This window comes from Scomber japonicus, chromosome 12, assembly GCF_027409825.1.
Source record: "Scomber japonicus isolate fScoJap1 chromosome 12, fScoJap1.pri, whole genome shotgun sequence".
Classification (NCBI taxonomy): domain Eukaryota; kingdom Metazoa; phylum Chordata; class Actinopteri; order Scombriformes; family Scombridae; genus Scomber; species Scomber japonicus.
In genome coordinates this window covers 12,404,624-12,430,984 of record NC_070589.1, presented here as the reverse complement: position 1 = coordinate 12,430,984, position 26,361 = coordinate 12,404,624, and the positions used below count along the sequence as shown (strand labels likewise).

Sequence of the window (26,361 nt, the reverse complement as noted above, 5' to 3'; positions counted from 1 at the left end):
TTTATCAGGAGCACTTTGAACTTCCATAAGTTGGTTTCTTTTCCAGGTGGTCTCAGTTAAAGGTTTCAAACATGCTTTGAACTGTTACAACTTAAGTTCTGTGTTAATAAACCGGCTCCTGGCACTTTATCACAAAAGAAGCAGACACACTTTGGAATCTGAATATTGCTTTTATTTAAATACATTAAAATTTGCAATGTAACAAAACTATTGGCATATGAAATTCAAACACCATTTAAATGAACAAAACATGGCTCACTTCATTTTCTGTGACTAGTGTCAGTAACACTAGGTTATTTTTCTCTCTGCCGCCACCAACACTCTGCTCATCGCTGTCTTCCCCCCTCCCTCCCCACCCCCATTTACACTGTTCACAGACTATCTTACAATAAGAGTGCTGAATAAAAATGAGGTAAGAAAGTGGTTTGAAGATTACAGATCATGCAGAACATGCCAAACAGCAACAAAATATTTTGTGATGGAGGAAGTAACAAGAAAAAAAAACAAAAAAAAAAACATGAGTGTGCATTTAAAAGTAATCAATTTACACAGCTTTGCATCTTTGGTTACAAAGTAGGTTGAATGATTTCACAGCTTTACCCCCCTCCCTGGCCCCCTCAGGAAAAACATTGGAGAAAAAAAAATCATGAAGGAAGGGGGGTATGGCAATACTAAATTCGCTCTTAGATTAACTAGCAACAGACTTCAATCTTCATCAAACGCTTTCTGTTGACCCACGTTAAGATTTGATATCAACAGGTGAAGAGTCACCCATCAAGGCTCTTAATACTTTATACTATACAAAAAAATGTACATTCATATTGGATCTTGATTATGAATTGGCAACTGCAGCGTAAAATTTGAGTTAGTGTTAAACATTTGTCAGAATTTATTTTTGCCTACATTTTTTTTTTTTTTTTTTCACAATTTCATAGAAAGCATTGCCCCCCGGGAGGTGTGGCCTATCGTTTGAAACACTGTAAAAGAAAAGAGGAAACAAGTCAACGGGCTACTGTTAAGCAGGTTTCATGAAATTGTTCATTTATGAAAATAGCAGCCCCGTAATAAATAAAACACTTAACAGTAGAACTCAAAAGACTGATGCAAGGGTTGGACTTCATGTAAAAGTAACGGCAGCGGTGGCGCTCCGGAAAAAAAAACAAAAAAACAGACTCTCTCTCTCTCTCTTATTCTCCCACTTCTTACAACATGAAACAGCAAGGCTTAAAATGCCCCTTTACCCACTCAATTATCTCATTTAAAAAAATAATCGCTCTCTTTTGACAATCACTCCTGTTTGTCCCTTATGTGATGCGAACTCCTCCCTTTCCACACATGTGGTTGAGCAGGTTTCAGGTCAGGTCATTGGGTCAGTCTGGCTCAGGCCTTGTCCCGAGAAGAAGCATCCTGTCCAACAAGCTCGCACCCAGCAGTCAACCAATCCGGGGGAGCTGGCCAAGATCCAAAAAAACCCACCCAGACCTTCCCTGATACCGTCTCTACTCACACTGTCTCTCAGTCCAAGTCTCTCTGTCTGTCTCTCGATGATTGCATTAACACTGGAAAGGCCCACAGTACAGATGCATACACGCTTACATCCCAACACCAATTCACAGTCGCACCTGCTTGCGATCTCACCCTGACATGGACACACACGCTTGTGCACGCGCGCGCACACACACATACACACAAGCACTGTACTTTGTGGTCAAGCTGGTGGCTAAGAAGACAATGTTTTTTTTCTTCTTTTTAATTTCACATACACTATTTGTAATAAGTTGTAGAGAAGATGCTCTTCTTTTTTTTCTGCCCTAAGGGAAGCAGGGCAGATGCACTTCAAGCGGAGGTGACGTTGGGTTGCAGCTGTTGCCCAGGATCAAGTTGAGTCTGGAGCTGCTGGGGTTTGGGGTGGGGTTGGAGCTGGGGGTGCGACTGTGACTGTGGCTGAGCTTGAAGCGGCGGCTGGGCCTGTTGCTGGGACAGTGCCTGAGGCTGGCTGAGTCCTTGCAGGGGGGGCGTGGTGCCGGAGCTGGTGGCCGACTGGGCGGGCAGCTGAGACAGCTGCTCGCTGTTGGCCAGAGATTTCAACACAGCGTTCTCCCTCTCCAGCACAGAGTTCCTCTCAAACAGCTCCTTGATCTGCTCCTTTAAGACCTCCACCTCTTCACGCACCGCATACATCAGATGGCTTTTCACCAGGTCCTGGAGGAGAGGAGAGCATGACATAAAATGTGCCACTGTGTCAACAACATCTGACCGGAGGCAGAGCAGTTATATAATGTTATATAATGTTATAACATGCATCCGACAAGGACATCCGAGAGAAGCTCCAGGTTACAGTTCTTCATATATTCATTCTAGCTGTGTGTTCAGTGAGCAGTGTGTGTAGGCTTTAAGGCAAAGACAAACAGAATATAAAAAGCGTAAAGTTTCTGAACTACTTCCAAGAATATTAAGTAGAAAAAAGACTTGAATTCTGCAAAATGTGCCTGTCTTCCAATTTAACCCATAACCTTCCTTACACATTTTAAACTGAAATGCATGGGTTTTTTTACACTAAGCAGGTATGATCACTAATAAATGATATACTCACCATTGCCTGTTCAATTTTATTATCAATGGCAACAACATTGGTTCCAGAGGCACTGTAAAAAAAAAAAAGAAGAGACAATATAAGATTAGAATTAATCTCATACTGTCCGGGGTTTGTTTAGGGATACAAAACATCACTTCTCTGCTCTACACATATTTCTGCTTTCTTTCTTCTTTTACTTTAGATTTTTTTTTAAACTGGAAAAAAATTATGGTCAAGCCACCTGTCCTCAGCTCTGCCAGAATCTAGGACAGATCATATAAAATGACCCATCACCATGTACATCATCACTCTAATCTGGGTCAGGCCACCGAGTTTAAAAGGGAGAGAGGAGAGAAGCTCAGCTGTAGGCGACATGATGGATCCAAGTTAATGCAAATAAAGCAGCATTGTGGTATATTCAATATGTGGTGAAGTGTTAAATGGCAAAAAAAACAAAAAAAACGACTACAAAATCAACATACAAAGATTAACCGCATGACTTTTTTTGCAGACACAGCGCATGAGGAGCGGAGCGGAGCGGAGCGTCACCGGCAGCCTGCTTGTTACCTGCAGCGAGTCCGGTGTGGAAGCGGTGGGTCGCGGGTCGCTCGCCGGGTCGGGTCTTGGGAGCAGCACGGTTTATAAGAAAACGTACACGGCATGGTTTATCTGCGAGTAACGACTGTTTCATCAGCGGCGACGGCGGCGGAAAAAAAGGGCACGGTAAGGACGGGAGGCGGTTAAAGGGGTGACTGTGACCACATTTAGAAGAAAGAAACATGAACCGACGGCTGGAGAAGAGAGAGGAGCTGACAGGAGGAGTGCTGACATGTCTGAATTCATTTGTGGCTCCGCCCGCTTTATAGTGACAGTGCACTGAGTGTTACTGTGCCGCTCAATAACACACTCATCAACTCATTATCTGCTCAAATCACTGAAAAATCAATTAGTTGATGAATCCCTCCGGAAATGTAGCCTACATATAAATAGGTAATTGAGTGAAGTCAACCATTTTTTAATCCTATTACTAAATGTAGTTTAAAAAATGATTTGTAAAGTTCTGTTAAATCTTTATGTTTATTAATATTCATAATATCTTTACAAAGTGAATGATTTTACTATCTGTCAATCAACCAGTGCTTTTCAATTTTTCACTGTGGGGCCAAACTGTTTTCAGACAGCTGTCACAGAGGTTGTCTTGGCTACATAATTCATTATTGCAAGCAGTGATTGATGGAACTAGTTTGATATTAAAACTGGTATGCAGCCAGACTTCTTCCAAAAATGTATCTTAACCTGGAAAGCACCACTTACAAAATGAACATTACTCTACAGCCATGATAGAAATTCTGCAAGGCTAAGCACCTGTGTTCCTTATGTCAGCATGCTAATATGCTGATGATCAGCAGGTATGATGTTTACTATGCTCATCCCCTTTCGTTTAACGTGTATTATAATTGGCACTCAACACAATACACAGATGAGGTGGATGGGAAATTTCAGCTATTTGGTGGTAAACCAAGTATTGAACAAAACGATTTTGAACAAATGATGGAGGAAAAATCAGGGATCACCAAGGTTATTTCAATTCATTCTGAGGAGACTATGACCCATCCAATAAATGGATATGAAGATACTGCACTCACAACCAAAAAGTGTCTCCCTGATGGTGGTGCAAGAGAAAAGTCATCCTCTGGGGACCATGAATGACAATACATCCAATAATTGTTGAGATGAAAAACGATATAAATAAATCATAAATATATAACAAAAAATATTCATATCAGCACATCTGTGGTAGTTGATGAATAGAAATACCAGGTATTTTTGAAATGATCTAGTTATTACAAAGTTTGTCCACCAGAGAGTGTTTTTCAGCTATTAAATAACCACAAAGCACAAAACTCTTAAATAACATAAAAAAAAGAAACAATCAGCCTTCTGTATAACAATGATTTTTTTAACTATTGGTGTCAAAAACCCAGTATTGGTTGAACTTGGACTGGATCAGTTGGCTATATAGACCTGACGAACACCACCGTTTGGGAGAAAGACACAGGTTTGACTATGGACTCCCCTTCAGGACAAGATGTTCTGTTCCTCCATCCAATTTATGTGTGTGAGCCCAGCGGAAGCACTCAGTAGATTGTTATCAGCGGGCTGCACCGGGAGAAGGAATGTTCCCCATACCTCTGCTGCTACGCAACACTGTCACTCACATCCCTCATCTTATAGCACTGCCTTTGATCTGTGGCAGATATGACAGTGTCTTACATGAACTACATGCAAGTACATCGCACAATGAACAAAGCCGGCATCTGTTGAATATGGTACACACGCTGTCAATCATACACTGACACACACACATCGCCTCAAGAGATAAATTGCAAACGAGTGCATACTTAAGCAGCCACTACTCCCTCATTAATATCTCTTTCGCTCCCTTTAGACCACATTATATGACCCCCCACAAGTGGTTACATAACCAAATGTTGCATCAACCCCAGCTTCACCCCGATCCAAATGTGTGTTTAATTTAGATAGGCGTCTCACACACACACACACACACACACACACACACACAGGCCCTCGTATAGTTTTCCTCCCTAACAGGAGTTTTCAATAGGCGTGTGCCCAGAGGAATCTCTCACTCTATAAAATACAGATCCTGGATGGAGTCTCTGGGCTACACCCTTGTTGCTTCACCAGCGGTGTCAGACAGTACAGAGGACAAAAGCTTCCATCAACAAAAATCCAAACTAGAAGTAAAACATGTTGTGCAATACATGTCACACACATAGGGCCTGATTTACTAAGATCCCAAATAGTGGGTACTAAATTGCGTGCACGGTGCAATAGATTGGGCGTTTGGTTTGCGTGCGTTTTGCGGGTGATCTACTAAGAATAACTGCGTAAATGAAGACAGGTGCAGCAGGGTGGAGACAGCAGTACTTAAATGAGGGTTTTGTGTCTGAATGGAGAGTTTGGACGAGCTGAAGCTGCAAGCGCAAAATGAAATGTGATCAGGTTCTAGTGGAAGAGGTTAACTAATATATTGAATTATAACAACAACTAATATAACCAGAAAACCCACATATGGGAGAGTATTTGTGACAAGTCAGTGCTGGTTGAAACGCCCCATATTACATATTCATTATAGCAAACATGCTAAATGGACAGCATGTATTATCTTACACAGTTGAAAGACACAAACCTCAGTGCGCTGTGTTAGTAAATCAGTTTGCACATTTTTTGCTGGTGATGTCAAGTTTGCACACGTTTTTAGACACGCAGACCTTTAGTAAATCAGACCCATAGTGTAATGTGTAAAAATGGACACAATTCAACTTTTTCCTTTTTTCCCCAGGAACCTAAACTGCATCAACTAATTTTACAGCCAAACAAGCGCCAGAAATAAAAGCTACAAATTGCTGCGTCATTTACATACACATGTACATAGCTTACTTTTTTGGACTTTGGATGAAAAAGAAATTTGAAGAGAATGCACAATTATGGCTGATTATAAAGTAATATGAATTGCTGTCATGGTGTAAGAGGGCATAGTCGAGTACGTCAAGAAGTACACCGTCACATATTGTTATATGTCAACTTAATATTTGAATAAGTAGTTGATTGTCAACAGAGGACTGTCTTGCTCATGATCCACATTTAGATGTCAGGGGTTTACAGTGGTTCCATTTTTTCACTAAAGATAACTTAAAAAAAACCTTAACACATAAATATCATTCTCATTATGCTTTCTTGATTAGCTAATGAATTGTTTGGCCTGTATGATGTTGGAAAATAGTCATATATGCTCATTACAATTTCCCAAAACGCAATTTGCCTTATTCAGAACACAATGTTCAGTTTACTGTAATAGAAAATTAAGAAATAAAGCAAATATTCACATTTAAAAAGCTTGATCCAGGACATTTGTAGTCATTTTTACTTGAAAATCAACTATCAAAGTAGTTGGGGGTGTAACTGTTTCAGCTGTATTGTCGTCTAAGCTTGAAAGTGATACTCTGTCGTGGTTCCTTATGTCCAAATGACTGTAAATGTCATTAGTGCCATGAAATCAGAGAGTATGAAGCCGTTTCAGCCAGCTGGCTTCAGTGGAGATGAAGTGAGGCAACGGTGATCCAAACGGGGAATAACATGCATGCGGGTCGTCAGCTGGACATGTGACGAGCTAGTGATGCGTTTGTAACTATGGAGCTTGGAAAACATCAATATCAATAATACTTTTGGTGTCTTGAGATAGATTTTCACGGTGCTCTGAGCCAAGGCTTGGATCTTAAACTGTAATTGTGCTTCCTGGAGTCAAAGTGGGTAAGATGAGTAGAGGCTGATTTGGTCATGTCAAGTCATGATGGTTTGGACGGCTCCTCTTTACTTCACTTGCAAACGTACTGGTTACACCGAAGCCAGCAGGTATAACAATCAAGTCAAAACCATATTAGGACACCATCTGGGGCTCCAAGTTGAACTTCCAAGAACAACTGGCACGGGGGGGAAGAGTTTGGAGACCACAGCATGAGTGAGTAGGGTTTTAAGAGTCATGGTAATTTTGTCTTTTTTTTTTCTTTTTTTTTAAGTCTTATTCTTGTGTCAAATGTTAGCTTTTTTATTAAATTTAGTCAGCCTCATCCTGTTTTTGTAAGTCAAGTTTTGGTTGTCAAAGAGTCTGGCATTTTAGTCTTATCTCACTCAAAGAAAACAAACTAGTTTAGTTCAGTTTGAATCAATGAAGCTGTTGACATTTTAGTCGTTTTTAGCTATCAGATAATATTAAGCATTCAGTCATTCTAGTCGAGCCAAAACTGTTTATTTTTGTCATTTTAGTCAAACTTATTTCATGTAATATATTATCTGATCATTATCTGATGAAAATCCCAGTCTGAATGATTAAGTGTCTGGTCTCATGGTCTCAATTTAACACCAACACTTGGAAATGTTCTGATTTGCATATTTATTTTGAACCAACATGATTCAACAACTGGGGCGTACCACTGTCTTTAAACTATTATAAAATATAATAATGACAGCTGTGCACGCTTTGAAACTAATGTTTTTGGTTACTACAGTCCACACACCAACTGCAATCTGCTTGCATTAACAAAATAAAAATAGATCTGAGGTCATAATTTGCCCCGTTAAAACTTCCTGTTGGCATCATCGTGCATATAACTGACACCTGTGATACTGGTACTTGGATATTTGAATTATTATTTAGAAAAAAAATAAAGTCGATCATATTTTTTGATCAATTAAAATAAAAAGCTTTCTGTAAATGTTGTATTTTTTCATCCACAAAACAGTATGTTGATATAGTCACAGTTAGTCTTTAATGACGTCAGTATCGTCTTGTCGTGGTCATGGGGGGGGGGGGGGGGGATTGTTTACGAACATTGGTCATAGTTTCGTTAACAAATTTAACATTATCCTGTAGCTCAACAGAGCGGGTGTGCTCACTAGAACCTGACACATGATCTTGCTTAAGCCTCTAGAGCTCCTGTCAAAGCCAAGGACTTGTTTGAGCGCCTGACTTTAAAACAAAATATGTTGAATGCATCCTCTGTTTTAGCAGCTTCAAAAAGTAAACAGTCTATAACTACTGATGTAAGTAAGGTCAAAGCCCAGAGGCCTAAGGGTGGAGATAAAACAGAAGGCTAATGAGGTCCTGAACTTATCCTGTCACCCATTATGCAACCGACGTCTCTGTAAACGTCACCTTCTACATGAACAAGACTTCAGGTGGGGTTTGGTGCGACCCTGTACAGTGTTTGCTGTAAAATAGGAACGTCAATAAAAAAGTCCATTAGAGGCAGGGAAGTTTACACTCACAAGGACTGCGAGTAAGTGGGGCGGCGAGGGTGAATAACTCATCTGAACATCAAATAGTTTTCATTCCTTGCCTCTGGCAGAACTGCTGGCACATGTAAGAGCAATAGGTCTCCTTCAGCAACACAGAAAAAACAAAGCGACGTCTATTTAACTAAGCCTGAGACATGATAAAACAAGTTTAGAGCTTAGAAAGAGAGGTATGCCCAAGGACAACAGGTGCACATGTCAATCATTTTGAGTAAAGCATGAATATTTTTCCCACTCATATTAAATGTGAATATATTAACTATTATCATTTTACCACAATCCTGACAAGTTCCACGATGAATACTACATTACATTACATTAAGGCAAAGAAGAAATGAGGAAGTGCTAAATCAACAATCAAGAAAACATCAAAGTTGTCTGAAAATAGCATGATGACTCAAGTTTTAACTGTGGAGTGAGTGGTTAATATTTATTACCAATGAATTATGTGTTAATTGCAGTCACGCAAGCAAGACACGAGCTACAGTGAAGCAATTGATGAGAACCAAGTATGATAGAAAAACACAGTAATATAGGATCCAAAACAAAATTATAGCTGATATGTGCATCAGGTTTGGTAACATTTGTATATGTAATTGGAGCCGACTTAAAAAAAAACACAAAACAGCGGTGAACTTCTTTGAAACTGTCTGCAAAGATTGGTTGTGGCTGCTTGTTTGCTTGCACGGAGTAAGATGCATCAGAATAGTAATAGTGACAATTCAAGCAACTGCAATGAGGTTCTGTCCCTGCAGTATGCTGACCCCTATATATCAGCACCTAGAAGTTAAATATACTGTACTATTTCTTTTTGAGGTAAAAAAGCCATTTAATGCTAGGATTGATGAGGAGGGCAAAGAAAAAAAAGACGTGCTAAATGATCAACAAGGACACCCAAATGAGGAACTTTTTTTGACAGTGCAATACATCTATTTTAGTTCTACTGAGGGGCAGTTGGTTAGGTTTAAAGGTCCAGTGTGTAGGATTTAGTGGCATAAAGCGGTGAGGTTGCAGATTACAACCATCAGAACCCCCCCCCTCTATTTTCAACCATGCAGAGGTATTTACAGTGCCCACAAAACTCACAAAACCCCCCCACAAAAGTCCCTCTCTAGAGTCAGTGTTTGGTTTGTCCATTTTGGGCTACTGTAGAGACATGGTGGTGCAACATGGCGGCCTCTGTAGATATATATAAGTAGATCTAAAGGGCTCCTTCTAAGGTAATGAAAACACTGTGATTATTATTTTTAGGTGATTATACAATAATTAAAACATATTATGAATATTTTACTCCATTTCTGCCTAGTCTGTTCTGCTAGATGCAACTTAATTCTACACACTGCACCTTTAAAATATCAACTTCAATAGTGTTACAATCGAGTCAAATGACTCAGGAATGAGACAAAAGCATTCCTGTGTAAACAAACATACATTAGAACATTAAATGTATGTTTTCTATGTTACATATGTACATTTTATATACATTTCACCAGAGGTATCCAGTAGCTGACCATGAAGTCTGACTCTCATGGCATGAGATTTCCATAAAGGGATTTATAAAGAACCATATTATGGAAAAATGTAGAGGAGAAAAAGTTTGTTCCTCTGCCAAAATGTCAAATATTTTAGTGAATTTCACTTTCACAACCTCTTCTATGACTACATTTGGCTGTGGGACCTGAATAAAGGGGTCAACACCAAAGGCCATCGTCAAGATCTACCAAACACAGGCACTAAAAACAAAGCTCTGATTATCTTTGCTTCCATGGAAACAAAAGCAGCCCTAGTTGGCAGAACAGTGTATCCACAACAGCACTGCTGAAAAAAAAAAGAAAAAGAAAAAAGGAGTGAAGCACATGGCTCATAGCAGCACTATTTGTGTCATCGTATCATTTTCCTGCATTCTTTTGAGAATGAAAATCACATTAAAATGTGCAAATGAAGGCAGCGAAACATTCAGAATGAATAATAGTAAAAAGATAGAGGGACTTGAAGCAATAACACTACATCTCAGGAGAGATAATACCATCACAATGTTGATTTACCTGTTTGTATCTCTACACCAAGGCAGAAAATGGACTTAACATATTGTCTGTGTGTATGTGTGTGTGTGTGTGTGTGTGTGTGTGTGTGTGTGTGTGTGTGGCTGGTGATGGTGTGTCAGCTGTATATTTCTCTAAAAACAGTTTCATTTCCTGTCACTCAGATACGGTTTCACATGCTTCCCTTTTCATATTTGTAAAAAGGCACCATAAAAAAAAAAAGTTCAGCTCTTTTGAAGGTTGATAATGTGACAGGATTAACAGTTTGTGTGTCACTGGGTGTCTGCAGGTCCAAACGTTTAGTTATGCACTTATCAATGTAGGAATTCAATGACAGATTTAAAATGCAGCTGTGAATTAAAGTCATTTGACAGAAGCGGTGACTCAGTGGTGAGAGAGCGAGCGAGCGAGCGAGCACGAGAGAGAGAGAGCACGAGAGAGAGCGAGCACGAGCGAGAGAGAGAGAGAGAGAGAGAGAGAGCGCTTCAGGTTGTTATTTAAGACAACTTGTCGGCAAAGTTTTAGCCATTCATATAAACCATTGAAAACCTTTTTTTACTTTACACATAAACTGCTGAGATTTTGGAATCTAATACTGCACGCAACATGAGCTGTCAGATGATCCTGCAGGTCGTCACTTTTACCAGATTACTTACTGGGAAGTGAAAATAAACATGTCGGAAGTGAACTCTCCTACCAAGTGTCTGTTGTACATTATTAGACTGCAGAGTGACTTCCTGATTAAATTTGGATCATCTCTTCATTAAAATGCCAACTTATTACAAAATGTGGTCTGAGCACTCATGTTGCCCTATTTCACTTATTCTCTCTGTGTTACAAGATCCCAGAAACGGATGAGGTAAGTAATGGCAGGCGGCGGCCAAACCGATGAAAAATAACACCCAGGCAGTACGGCAGTTAACGCTAAACTGAATTTTTATGTGACACATACAGAGAGAGAACAGTGTCGAAGAAAGAGCCAGAGAAAGACGTTAAAAGAGAAAATTACAGAGAAAAGGCAGAGATGTTGTGGAGAAGTCCATTGGCCAATACTGTGCTTGCTGCCAGGCTCAGTTTTTCCCCAAAACTCAATCCATGCACGTGGAGGAAGCAAAGCTCACTACTACTGAACACTGCACACACACTGTTACACTCTTGCAGGCCTGTCCAGTCCAATCCAGTATAGTACTGTACCTATCACTGTGGGCCTTTGAGTCCCTTAATCTGCTGCCAGACTGGAAGGCCTGGTAGAAAGCCTTGGAGGGGTTCCTGCGTCAACCAGATTCGGGGAGGAGAGAGAGGAGAGAGACAGAAATATGAAGAGGTGAAACAGTGAAACCAGACCACAGTTTGCCATCTCAAATGTGATTCCTAGAAATGCTCCCTTACGCAACTTCACTGCCCCCCCCCTGAAAACTCCCCATTTGCTCGTAAAGTGAGGTTGACTTGGCTGGAGAAAAGGCTCTTTGCCTTTAATAAAACATATGTGACATTTGCGCAGTGAAAAGCAAAGGCGTGCGGGGGGTGGATTTGGGCGGGTGGGGTGGGGTGGGGTCTTGATCTAAACACAGGAATGTATGTTTAAAAAGGTGGAAACAGCTTCATTAAAGTGAAATGGCTGCTCACATACTGTATACTGGCTATCACTCACGCTTAGTTTGTTTTCCTCAAAAGCAAATACACCAAAAAAAAGAGAGAAAAACCTCTACTGTATGGAAATAAATTAGAATCCCTCTTATTGGTGTTAACAAATGAGCTTCATTCAACACAGCTGAAGTTAGTTCTTTTAAAAAAAAATTCAAAACACGAACCACGGATTAACATTGCCTCCTATATTCCTGGCGATTAGCTATAAGTACACTGTGTTCTACTCCAAGAGATGTATGTCGGGAAGGGGAAAGGAAATCCCCACTCTGACCCCTACATACATACACACACACACACTCATACACACACACACACACACACACATCTACTCCCAGCTTGTCCCTTTCAAAACTAACTGCTTCTCTCCTAACTTCACACAAATGTAAATGCACACTGACATAAGCATATGTGCACACGTACAGCAGCATGCCAACACACCCAGAGTTCCACACACACACACACACACACACACACACACACACACACACACACACACACACACACACACACACACACACACACACACACACACACACACACACACACACACACACACACACACACACACACACACACACACACACACACACACACGGCGCAGGGGAATAAGGAGTTGATTTACAGCATGTGTGTGAATATTATAGCGCAGCCAAGGCTCCTTTCCTAGAAATCTCTGGCACAAACTCCCTTTGTCACATTACCTCATGACTAAACACTCTCACAAACCTCCTCCTATGCCTCTGCTTAATTTTACTTTGCGGGCAACTGCGCAAAAAAACACTCTGAATACACGTGTGTGAGCACACACCTCCGCAGAAAACTTCTCTCTTTCAGGGTGAAAACTTGAGAGCTCTGTGCTGGCCGGCAGTCGGCTGAATCAGTCGCAGTCAGTAGATTTGGAGTCCGGCGGAAGAAGTAGAAGAGTCATCATTCCCTGTTTTTAAGTTTTTCCGCCTTTCAATGGTTCCCTTTGTCAATCTAAAATGTAACATGTCAATATCCATCTATGAAAGCCCCTCTTTGTAGAGTTCAGACTTGTCAATGTGCCGTCTCCCTCATAAACCCCCATTATGGAGCAGGAGGACAGGAGGAGGACAGAGAGACGAGGGAGTAATCTATCACACATATACGAGCTGCTAAAACCTAATTTTTCTTTCTAAACCTCTCTCTCTCTCTCTCTCTCTTTCTCTCTCTCTTTCTCTCTCTCTCAAAGCACATAAGCTGAACTGACACCAAAAACCCTGGTTTCTTAATGCTCAAGCTTTGCCCCGATACTGCCCCAAAGCAAACGTATGACCTGGCAGCAGACAAAAATAACCTTCTGGTGCATTCTTACTGGCTGATGTCATACATCTCTCTGGAGCATGACACATGGTTTTTCCTTCAGTGTGCCTTGTCCTGCGAGAAACCAGTGGTCGCCTTAAAAAGGTTCAGTTTCAGGGGTGTTGAACCTTTTTGTAACCCTGCTAACAACATGGAGCACGTGAAAACCTGCAGTAGCCTTAGCTGGGGAATGGTGTTGGTGGAGGAGGAGGAGGGGGGGGGGGGTTCTTCTGTGGAGGGAAGTGCAAGTAAAAGTGGAATAGAGAGAGCAAAGAGGAAAGTACAAAAGTACACAGAGAGAAAAAAGGTGTCAAGATTATAACTTCTGCGTTAGTGTGCTACAGAGGCGTCATGCATGGGCTCCACTAAAGCTGACATTCTGAAACTGATGGGTTGGGGCAGTGCAAGCTCCTGTGATTGGTCGACTTGTGCGGCTGTTTCCAGTTTCCAGAGGAGATTGTTGATATGAAGATTTTCCAACCCTCCTCTTCTACTCTAACAAAGCGAGCAACTCGGCAAGGCTTCAGCATGTTGGAGCACAGCGAGGGATAACTAACCAAGTGGGAGGGGCTGCAGATGGACAGGTAGAGTAATTGGGTGGCGGGGGGTGCAGGAGAAGGGGGAAGGGGAGGGGAGGTTAACATAGGCTGTTGAAAGCTCTGGCTGTTGGTATTCAAGGTTCTCAGTGCACAGCCACAGAGCAGAAGTAGGTCAAAACTATTTAGATTTCAGCTGCCCGGTGGGAGTTTCTTTCAACAGGTTTTGGGGTTGGAAATTAGGGGAGATGAAGTACAAGGAAGGACCTGGTACCGTTGTGTGCTTACAACATGACCACAGGAAGAGATTGGGAGCTCGAGGGCTTGCATCTCACTAATTAAACCAGTACGAAGGGAAACCTGGAAACCTTCTGAGGAAGTCAGGAACTGAAAACTGCAGAGACTCAGTTCAACTTTTTCATCTTGCTCTATAGTTCCCCCAAAAGTCCCTTCTTCTAAATGTACTTCCCAGAACTGGCGGGGCAGTGTTGAACTTCACTGATTGGTCAAACACAAGCTGAGCCCACTGACATGCGAAATAAAGTGTTAATGGGCAAACTTTTGTCATCTGTTATTGTAAATGACCTCATTCATCCAGGAGATAAAATGTGTTAAACAAGCTTCTAGTCTCTGTTTCATTCTGATATAAAACCATTGACCAAAAACATACAACTTTAATTAGATGACAGAATATTAAGACAACATTTTTGTTGAGATAATTCGTGATTGACGAGCAACTTCAAGTAGTGTACACAGAAACAGAGTTAGAGAAGATTATTTATGATAAATCCCCTTCATAAGGCGTTGTTGCTGAAATTGCTGTAGAGAGGTGCTTATTCAGCTTTGTAGAGGTTGTAGTTTCAGTATTGGAAACACCTTTCAGTACAATACAAAACTGAACGTTATAATCATGAAGATAGGATTTATAGCAGGGCTGCTGGGTCAGTTTCAGCTACCTACTTTTACAGGTCATTTTATTGCTCCCTCGCAGATCCAGTCATGGCGCTGTATCGCTCCAAAAATGTAAAAAGACATTAAAACATTATGCTGGCAGCTCGGTGGCTTTTTATTGTGTTACTGAGGCAACCGATGTGAGACAAAGAATGTGTACCTTCAGCTCTGTGAGGCTCTCTGGATAAAAATGTGCCCACCAAATGTCATACGATATGACCGGAGAGCCCCGGCGGCGGAAGCGGGGAGCAAGCTGAGGAATATGAAATGAATAGAAGGTGGAGAAGCGGTGTGAGGGACTCTTTGACTGAAAACAGGATACAGCAGTAAAAGCAAAGGTCGCAGCAGAGAGGGAAAGAGTCTCTCTCTCACACACACACACACTTCCACCACAACATTAAAGAAATAAGCTGTGAATGTCTATAGAGAAATTAATGCCACACCCCCCCCCCCCCCCCCACACACACACACACACACACACGGATACTTCTGCACTAGTGAGCCAACCCATCCCCTTCTGAAGACACACCCCTTTTCCACACACACACACACACACACACACAGAGTCTCTCAATTCACAGTGGCAACTGCTTCACTACACTGAAGACCTGCCTCCTCTCCTCTCCTCTCCTCTCCTCTCCTCTCCTCTCCTACCTCCTAAAGAGTCATTTTACATAATCTGCCATTATGCGAGGACAATAAAACAAACCTCCTCGACGTGAGCTCGATTACACGCGGGCTACAGATGCGATACATTTATGCAAATGATCCTGTGAAATAGAAGCAACTCTGCTGTGAGCACAACAAAGACATAATGACAATCCAACAATGTTATTTTTACGCCCCTCGGTCGTTGAAGCCATCTGGGAGACATTAAGCTTGAGCGAATCATATTCTAAGTGTGAGAACAACATCTTCAGTCTGTAGTCTGTATCTTCACTGTTCTGCTTTAATAACTTGCAGAGACGACTACGGGGTAGAGTAAGATAGGGACAAACAATCAGGCTCCACCAAATGGGCAAGATAATGGTTCCAGGTTGTGCTGTGTAAAGTTTAAATAACTCCCGTAAATGGGTGCATGTGCCCAGCTAAGGTAGTACAGATTATAGATATTAGCTACTAGTGTAGTCCATTAAATGGGAAGAGTGGCGGTCTCCAGAGGGAGATATTTTGTTGTTGTGTGGGGTTTGTTTTTTAATATATATATATATATATATATATATATATATATATATATATATATATATATATATATATATATATATATATATATATATATATACACATATATATGGCACAGACAGAATAAACAGTGAAGAGGAAATGTAGAAATTAAGCAAGAGACATGCAAAAAGAGGAGGTGGGGGAAGGGGGTGGGTATATCAAGCATACATAGCTGAGATGCCTGCTGAAGTGAGGCACGACAAGTTTCACTCTGCAGCTTCCTCCGCGTCTTTTGAGCATACCACAGATGCTGCTGCACAGGAATGTCATTCAGCACTTCAGTAGTAGGTACAAAGCACTGACCGCACTGATGCTACACCAGTGGCGAGGCAAACTACAACCAATTCCCCCCAGTTGGCTACGGCCCTTGATCATAATGATTATGTCTCTTACAGGGTGTGTGTGTGTGTGTGTGTGTTAAATGACTAGAAAAGGCCATACATGATGCAACAACGTGACAACGAGCACAGTTGGTTGACACACCCCGCTGACAGGGCTCTTATCGGCAGAATAGGGGCACAGTGGAAAGACTACTGCTCAATGTCTGATAGGGCTTTTCTGAGGTAAGAGACCCCTGCTCTTATCAGCCTGGGAGCTAGGTCTTCTCTCAAGCAATACATAGGTACTCCAAGAAAAAACAACAACAACACAGTCTTCAATCAGGAAATAAGAAGAATACATCATCTGAGCGGGGAGGTTGCAAACAAATGAAATAATAGCTCATCTGAGGAGCATGAGGCCTCAAAAAGTGTTTAAACTGCTTTCAAGAAGTACTTGAACAGCTAATCTTTGTAAACACTGCCTGAAGAACAACACTGGAAGCTTTTAGGAGATAAAAATGTGTGTCAGTGTCACCGCTGGACACCAAGTATGTGCGCATGTGTCACTTAGCAGTTGAAGTTGGGTAAGTCGGTGCTCCTAACTCGTATAAAAAGGAAAATGATGAGGTTGTGATCAGAGACCGATGAGTGTCAGCTTCCTTAAAAGTGCGCACGAGACACCGAAACCCTTCAAAAAAAAAAAAATCCTGTTTGAGACGTTGTCCACCCACACGTGAAGGAAAGCGGTGCCAGCGCTCTGCAGTCTGAATCCTCTGTCTGCTCTACATTCTACTCTATGTGTAAAGACTGTAAATGGAAACCGCACAGAGAGACTTCAGGCACTGTACCGTTTCCGCTCATGCCTGCTGCCATCTACTACAAGTGAAACAAAGTGCTAAAAAAACTCAGGAATTGAAAGAGCTTGCTTTTTGGAAAGGAAGCGAATGCTATGACACCTCAGTGCTCAAAGAAGAGTTACAACAGTATTTCTTAACAGTCACATGTGCACTTGGAGAGTCATATTTTGCTGCTTACAGACAAAATGACTAAGAGCAGGCCTCCCATTTTCATTCTTAAACATTAACTATCATGATGTCTGCTGAGCAATAATCATCATTAAGGCGACAATCTACAGTATGAAGCTAATCAACAGTTATTTCAAATCCTCTGTAAACATTTTATAGTGTGGAGCCTCAAGAATCTGAGAGTGGGAAACCGCTGCTATCATAAATGTGGCAACACAAAATCAAACATTCTTAACTCTGTTTGTATTAGAAAGTCTTTTCCGGGGCAGGAACTCACTTATTAAAAAAGGTCAGACATGCAGTATGTTTACCAAGTGGCCAGGATTAGCCTGAGACTAACAAAAAGCTGAGCTAGCTCTACACACAGTAGTAGCTAACAACACATCTTTGATGTCTGCACCCTGCCTGGTCCATCACCTCACACACTGTCCTGGCTCATGTTAGAGGGAAGAAACCTAAAACAAAAGCCAATCTGAAACAACGCAAACACACACACCTCTTTCCCACAAGCAATAGCAGTATTACAGGACTCATGTGTATGTTTAACAAGTTGTTGCCTGTGCGTTGTGGAAGCCATGGGTGTTTTCCTCAAGTGTGCTCCACTCCACTTACTTACAAAAAAACCAAAAAAAAAACTAATGAGAAACAACAACATTATATTTCCTTCCTGTGTGCCACTTCTCTCTTCCCTCTACACATTCCCCCTTCCACCATACCTCCCTGAAACTAAGGGGAAAACCCCAGTTCATCTGACAAACAGCATGACCCACACTAAAAACACAGACCATCTCCACTGCTGATAACTTACAGGGGTGGAGGAACAAAATGGACTAACAAACTAAACTTCCCAAAGTTGTTGTAGTCTGTGCAAGCTCTGTAAAGTAACTGTTTGCATGTGGCTGACTGGGTTATAGATATTAGCAAGTCCATTAAAAAGGGGGATGAGTGGTGCATCTCCAAAGAGAGATGTTTTGTGTGTTACATAGGGGCAGACAAAATAAACAGCGCAGAGGAAACATAGAAATTAAGTATGACACATATAAAAGTGTGGGTGAGTATCTAAAACACTTTGATACACCTTCTGATGACAATTAAGAGACACACAGACCTTCTATTTCAAGCTACGCCCCTGCTGCACACTAAAAACAGGCCCAGTTACACCTCACACTGCCTGTATGTGATGTGGACAGACATAGTGGTGATGATGCGGTAAAGCTCACCAGGGACTAGAATATCAAAATGATCTGTGAATACACATGTTCAGGGTTATGGTAACATTCATGCATGGAGGCTGTTACCTGTCCTCATCCCCGTCGACAGGTATGATTCCAAACAGGCTGTTGACATTCGGAGTGGCGAGCTGCAGGCCCTCGGGCATGAAGGGCTTCACCGCTTCCTTCCCAGGGACAACAGGAGAATGTGCATTGAAGAGACCCTCTGACTTCCTTCCGCTGCCGCCCTCCACCACTCCAAACCCAGTTGCTGGGAGGCCCTGTGCCCCTAAAGCCCCTGGGATCTTGCCGTGGAGTATATGAGCTGGCAAACTGGAAGTCGTCAAATTTGGCATTGCTGCACTGGAGGCACTGGGCATAGCAGCGGGCGCAGTGGTGGGCACATTGGAGCTCGCTGCAATGGCAGGCACATTTTGTACACCGGAGGATGCGGCGGGGTGGAGGCCATGCGGTTGAGGCTGTACAGCAGCGGCATACTGACCAACAGTCTGCTGTTGCAAAGCGGCTCCTCCAACCAGTATGGAGCCTAGAACGCCTCCCATTCCTCCAATCTGCTGCTGCAAGAGGCTTGCTGTATGTATGGAGCCTCCTCCTCCTCCAGCAACATCTCCCACCTGACTTGGCACTGAAGCCCCTACAGAGGCTGGAGGCATGACCGAAGAGGGTCCTTGTCCCACATTCTGTAGTCCTGCAGACAGACTAGATACTGAAAGTGACTGGCCAGTGGGAAGCCCTGGCTGCATGGAAGCTGGCTGCTGCTGCTGATAGTACTCCGTCTGGTTCTGTATCAATCCAGGTGTCTGGCTGGTCAGGTGGTGCCCCATGGGGAGCTGCTGTTGCTGCTGCTGCTGGGGAGGGTAAGCGCCAGGGTGGGCTGAAGGGGGCATGATGGGGGACTTCTGTAATTGGAGAGCAGACTGAGGCAGGCCATTTTGTCCAACAGGCAGCACACTCTGGGGCACAGAGGGCTGGAGATTTCCCACGTTTGGCTGAGCCTGCTGCTGTGGGACAGCTGACCCACTACCACCCTGCTGCCGGGTGATGTAGTTTTGCTGATGGATCTGTTGCTGCTGTGGTAGTGTCTCCACTGAATGCATGCGGGGTGAAGAGAGTGAAGCATCCGCCATGGAGCCCAAGCCCTGACCTGAGTGTGTTGCCAAGGCAACCACAGAGCCTCCTGTATGCCCGAGCCCACTGTCTCTGTCCACAGCAGCAGGGTCCAGTGTTGCACTGGCATGTCTAATGCTGTCTACAGTCCTACTAACTACAGAACTCTCAGAGTCTTTCTCATAAAACTCTGTGCACGTCCACCTGCCTCTCCGAAAGGGTTCTCCAGTACCATGATCGAGTTTAATGACCCTGAAGCGTGAAGTGCAGCTCACCGTGGAGGTGGCAGGGGGAGGAGGAGCTGAACTGGTCAGTGTGGCTGGTTGGGATGTGTTTACTGTCACACTAGCTGGTGGTGCAGGCTGTTGCTGCATTGCCCCAGGCTGAGTAACGCCAACACCCGGAGGCTGCTGCTGACCACCGTGAGTTGAGCCCAGCACTCCCACTTTCCTAAACTCCCCCACGGGGTTGCTTGAAAGCGCAGGTAACTGCCCGGCTTGAGGTATGTGTGATGGGGCCATAACGCCGGTGGCCTCAGACTCTCCAACATTATTTAGGGCTTCTTCAGATGAACTTCTGTCACAGACTGGCTCGTACTCAGCTCGTGACATGTCGTATATTTCCGAGGACACATCTTCAGTCCGTGACTCGTCTGGATCGTCCAGGCTCTCCGTGTCGTCGGCGGTACCTATAGCCGCCACCTGGGCCTGTGTCACACTGGTGATCTGAAAGCAGCTCTTCTTCTTGGCCGGCATTTTCGACATATTGGCAGCCTTGCTTCCAAGTCTCGTATGGCTATGTTTATCCTCCGTCAAAAAGGGGGGAAGAGCTGGCTGCAGCTTCCAAAACGTTAAATCATATCAAAACAGCACACTTGCATCTGTTTTACTTCGCCTGGCTAACTGTAGTCGAGATGAATCTGCGCCATCCCTCTTCTTCTGTCGGTCTCCTGTTGCGTTTCATGAGCTCATAACGTAACGACACGAAGCAATGCGGCTCCAGTCACTGACCCCAGCAGTCTGTACGGTGACTGACGCAGAGTTTTCCGTCAGTCCGGACCGGCCTGCTAGTCTCCCGGCTGTGCAGTTGTCAAACGGCCGCTGTCGCAGAGTGTATTGCCCAGCTGCAGCAGCTACTTTAGGCTGAGGAGGGCCCACAGCCCTCCACTCACCGAGCTAGCTGCACACTCCCCCTACGTCGGAACAAGTCTGTGAGACATCTTCTCCAAAGCAGTCCGTCGCAGCCGCTCACTTCACCAGCTTACAGTCATTCGGTGGCGACACTTACGTTCAAGCTGAGGCTGGCGGAGGGAAGAAAACGCTCATAAATTTCACTGTTTTAAAACGAGCGACAATCCCAACAGCGCCCACAGTTACCTCCCTCACTCAGACACTCTTGACAAGATGGCTATGTTGTATGCAACCGCGCTGCATCGTGGGTAGGTACAGTGCGCAAGGATGTTGACGTACGAGGCGTTCGAGAATGCCCCTTTCCCGGTGCCTTCAGGAATCGTCGGAAAAGTTAGAACCGCTGCAACCTTTGTAATGACAACCGTCTGGGGGGCGAGTGTTATATATAGTTTGAACGTAAGGATGTAAGCGTAGTGATTTATAGAGAAAGGTACATGCCAAAGTATCATTTAAACCGCGCATCTATGTTTGAATTTATTTTGTTATTACAATAAGATAAGTCAAAAGTTATTTTATAATTAGTTGTCTTTTTGAAAAATGTACTTCCATTGTTTAAAGATATCTTCCGGATTACTAAAATGAATATAAAATACTCTACTGTGAATACTGTGTCTGATATGGTTTACCACAAAAAACCCCCAACAAAAACAAACAAATAACAAAACTATTATCTTATTAAAATCCTATTATCTTATTAAAATCCTTAAAATTACATCTATTCATTCTCCCTTAATAAAAACTCCATAAATATGAATATGCAAATATATTTAATTCCAAAAGTTTAACTGCTGCAAACAATCTGTCTGAGCTTGTGACATCACAAATCATTTGGAAGCTAATCCTGGTCCAATATATAACATACACATGCCTCCAGTTCAAAAACATTGAAAACAGTAAAGTAAGAGACATCTGGTATGAAGTACTTAAACTGAAATAAGTGAAATTTTTAATGAAAGGGAAGGAATAGATGACATTTTAAGGATTTTAATATGGTATTTCTACTTCTTTGTGGGGAAAAAATAAGTAAGTATTTCTATTTGTCTTAACACATGTCTGGAGCAGATCAGGTACAAGTATTCATCATACAGGCGGATCTTGTCAATGTTTCATCATTATATATTATAATATAGGAAACAAACAGTGCTTAACTGCTGCCCACTTCAAGCTGGAACTGATTTTTAACCATTTAAAATTCTGTTGGGAAGTATAATCTATAACAATACTTCATATTTCATAAATTAATAATAGCATTTGACTGTAAAATACTAATCTGAAAAGTAATCTAAATGTAGTGGAGTAAAAAGTACAAGGAATCCCTCTGAAATAGCACTAAATGAAAATGCTCAAGTATGGTATAAGTGCTTCAGAATTGTGCAATACTTGTAGTAAATTACATCTATGCTTAAATTCTCATTTTTGGAGCACATTTATGGGCCTCTTGTTCATCCTAGGATGATTCACACATCTACAATTTTCATAACCACTGTGTTAACACCATCTGCAGAAGAAGATCATGAGATACAATCAAACGTTTCCACAACAGCAACTAAATTAACCCTGAGTGTCTGTTAACATTGTCCTCAATTTGTTATATTCTCAGACAAAATTAATAATTAATAATTCTATCAAACTAGCACAAACCAGGTAAGTCACAGTAAACTTAAGGTGTAATGGAAGAAAGTGTGGAGACAGTTATGGAATTTATTATTATTAAGTATGCAGCTTGTAAGAATAATTGGTATTGCTGAGAATTTCCCCTTTCAGTTTGATGTTAAGTTTACATGCATTTTAAACACCAGTGAAATGACTATTACAGTTCAAAAAAATCCTATGTTGTTTCAATTCTACAACACAGCAGCCACCAGAAACATGAATTTCACTTGAATCCTTACTTTTTAAAATCATAATTCCTATTAACCACAGTAGTCTGACTTTTTTAGAGGGCACTTGAAGGCATCCACACTTTCTCTGCCCCTCCCTCTATATGCTGCAGTGTTACCACTATGTGTTAGGTGTTATTATCAGAGTACATTTTACAGAGTTGTACAGTACCCTCATAAAATTATCACAAGATTGTATAGTTCTTGTTGTGTGAGGGTACTTTGTTAAAAAAAAAATCTTTGTGGGCATTCTTCCCCAGTACTTTTATAGACTCTTGCAACGGATCATGTAACTTCTGAAGGAGTAGCTCAGCAACAACCCCTTCACTCTTCTTCTACTTACAGGATTTTTGTGCCTGCAAATAATTATCTTTACTCTGAGGTACACATCTGAAGCCATGTGTTCAATATGCTTTATGTCTAAGAGTGTAAAGGAGGTTCAGTTATACGATACATGCACAATACTAATCATGGGAAGTTATTTGCAGGTAGTTACACATAACAGTGGTGTGTAGAATGGAATAAGGACTGGGATATATGACTCACAGATGCTGACTGATAAAACACCAAAATATATATCGTGCAAGCAAACTTTTAGACAAATTTAACTCTGTTGAAATATCCTGTGCTAATGTGGACCATGTGGGTGACAGCAGTCTATTTTGAGGCTCCGAACATGACAGGATATGCTGTTTTATCACGAGATAATAATAAAACAATCCTCCTTGATGTTTTCTGAGCCTTCATATCACCATCACTGAGTGTACCAGCACTGCAGTCCATCACCGCAGGTTGTCTCTGGGCTTCAATAGTTTCTGTTTTATTTGACAAAATCCAGATTGATGATACAAAGCTGTTTTTCTCAATACAGTTTATTCCTCAAACATAACAGGCTGACCTTCATCATAACCTTTTTTTCTATGATAAATGAATTTCAGGTGCACGGTTGCTCTTGTATGCTGGTCCTGACTTGGTTTTGGGGAATGATAACATCTAGCATATGAAAGACAACACAGCAACTCCTGTCACCACATGACTTTGTATTCTTTACCAATGGATCAGGCCAAATAAAAGCATTTTCAGCTATCATAGAAAGCAGCGTTATCTAAGGGAAATGACACGAGGCTGATTCATCGAGCTGTGGTTGAAAGAGTAGTATTTCATCATGCATGACTACAGTATAAGTCATAGCTCTGCATTACATCTGCAGCATTCGGTGAGGTGAAACGTGAGCACCACATGGGCTTTTTGTAACCTAATGAAAGTCAGAAGAAGAAAAAATACTTATAGGCCTTTATAATGTGACAAATGTAAGCAGGCATTCAAGGTTTGTCAAAGTCTGCACAGAAATGTTAAATATTGTAGACAAATTATATCATTTTAATTGCCCATTTTAATTTTGTATTTTAAATTTAAAGATGACCTTTGACAAATATCCTATGAATCATAACAGGAATAAACACATAAAACAGGTTTTAAGGCATGCTCAGCTCTGCACCAGAGAAAATGCTGTAGAGGAGTCATAAGTATTTACAAACCATAGGGAACACTGCCCCTGGTGGTTATGCAGGGTATCATGCTTCTTTTTTTTTTCCTTTTTTGGTTATATTGGATGACCCTTGAACTCTCCACCATCCACATTGGCTTATATCTCTGAATGTTCCAGTTCAATTCTTATTGACAGCATATCAATCTTAAATACAAAGATGTTGGCCCAATAGTGTATTATTTAAAAAGTCTATCATTGATTATCAGATAGATATGAACCCAACAACATGGTTCCATAATGTACTGTTGTAATGTTCTTTTTAGAAATAACATGTATCACCTCACATCATGTTATTCCATCACATACCACAAGCTAAATCTGACTGTTACTGTTATTATTTTATTATATATCTAGCTGCACAAATGTGCTATATGATAATAGTTTAAAATAAATCTTTGTAATATTGTGGGAAATGATTAAAGGTAAATAATGTTAACTTAAAGCAAATGAATGAACCAATTTCACTCATCAGCTCTACCAAAAATAATCTTGAGCCTGTATGTGGTTGGATGGTTGCATACTTTGATCTGCCTACAGGGGTCATAAATGAGCATGTAATGAATCTTATTATTTATTCAGTAGAGTCATAAATAGTCACTCATAATGAATAGAATAACAGTGTAACTCTGTGTTCATTCAGTCCAGTTTGTCAACTTCTTCACAGAGTCTAAGCACAATAACAGATTAACTCTAATGGTAAAATCTCAATCTCAATCTCTGCTCAGGGATTATAATAAAATGACCATTTGTTTTTATCACTAAATCTGACCAGAATAAAAGAGATGCAAATATGGCATTAAAGACACAGGGACTGGTCAGGGAGCCTGGTTTGATCCCTGGTTTTAATGAAGATGAAGAATTACTCTCGCAAAGGGAACTTTAAAGCAATTCTCCTCTCCATGTATGTTTAGGGGAATATGAAGAAAGACAGACTTTTTTGCTTTTGCCAAAGACCCCGATACTCTGTCTTGTAATAATCATTATTATTGCAAAATCAGCTATTTCTTTCAGATATTTTTTGCCTTCTGTCCATATTGATGTATAAAATGTTAAAGTGGTTACTTTTCCTTTTGCTACAAACTAGATTTGCATGTTATATGAAGGTGATAAAATACAGCACTTTTAATAAACCATTAAGTAATAATTATTTTCATGTTGTATATGTATATGAATATAACATTTGTATGTACATGCCTTTGATTGCCAAACAGTGACGTTACTTGATATGAAAAGAGCCCAAAAGAGCCAATTAATAATTTTCTACAGCAGACTTGTAAAACATGGCATCTGTTCAAATCATGTTTATAAGCATTTATCATAAAATATGGTTAAATTACAGAGTATTCATTTGACAAATTATGTTATGATGATAATGGTGATAACCTCCATGCATGCTTTATTCTACTATGAATAATATATTGTTTCTACTACGGTTTTTCCATAAAAAGGTCTTGTTAAAAACTCAAAAAACTTGTGTTAAGATTACACCTCTGTCCGTCCACCACATTGAAAATGAAAACAAAAATCTATGAATATGCAAATATATTTCCTCTGAAACTACTGGAGACATGATGTTTCCTACTTCACTGAAAAGTCCTCTCTCAGTGTATGAGCACTGGAGCTTTGAAATTGTGCACGATGTGGTGTAATATGATGCATACTGGTGATGATGCATGCTTGAAAGTGCATATCTTAAACTCAGATTTTGTGAGAAATGAGCATAGAGAAACCAAGACTCTGCACCTATATCATTCTGCATACAGGTTTGACCTCTTACACACACACACACACACACACACACACACTCATTTTGATCGTAAAATTTAAAAATGTACCTTTTAAATGAGACTGTAGGTTACTCAAAAGGGTTGAAGAACAGTAAC

General features: G+C 41.3%; 1 protein-coding gene across 1 annotated transcript; it reads right to left on the bottom strand.

Annotated features, from left to right (window-relative positions):
* Nucleotides 1-356: 356 nt before the first annotated feature.
* LOC128368737 (TSC22 domain family protein 2-like) lies at nucleotides 357-21,221 on the bottom strand. The gene is made up of 3 exons (XM_053329601.1): nucleotides 18,819-21,221; nucleotides 2,594-2,645; nucleotides 357-2,202 (listed from the first exon to the last, which is right to left on the bottom strand). The coding sequence occupies exons 1-3, from the start codon at nucleotides 20,621-20,623 to the stop codon at nucleotides 1,837-1,839; spliced, it is 2,223 nt and encodes a 740-aa protein (XP_053185576.1). The 5' UTR covers nucleotides 20,624-21,221; the 3' UTR covers nucleotides 357-1,836.
* Nucleotides 21,222-26,361: the final 5,140 nt, after the last annotated feature.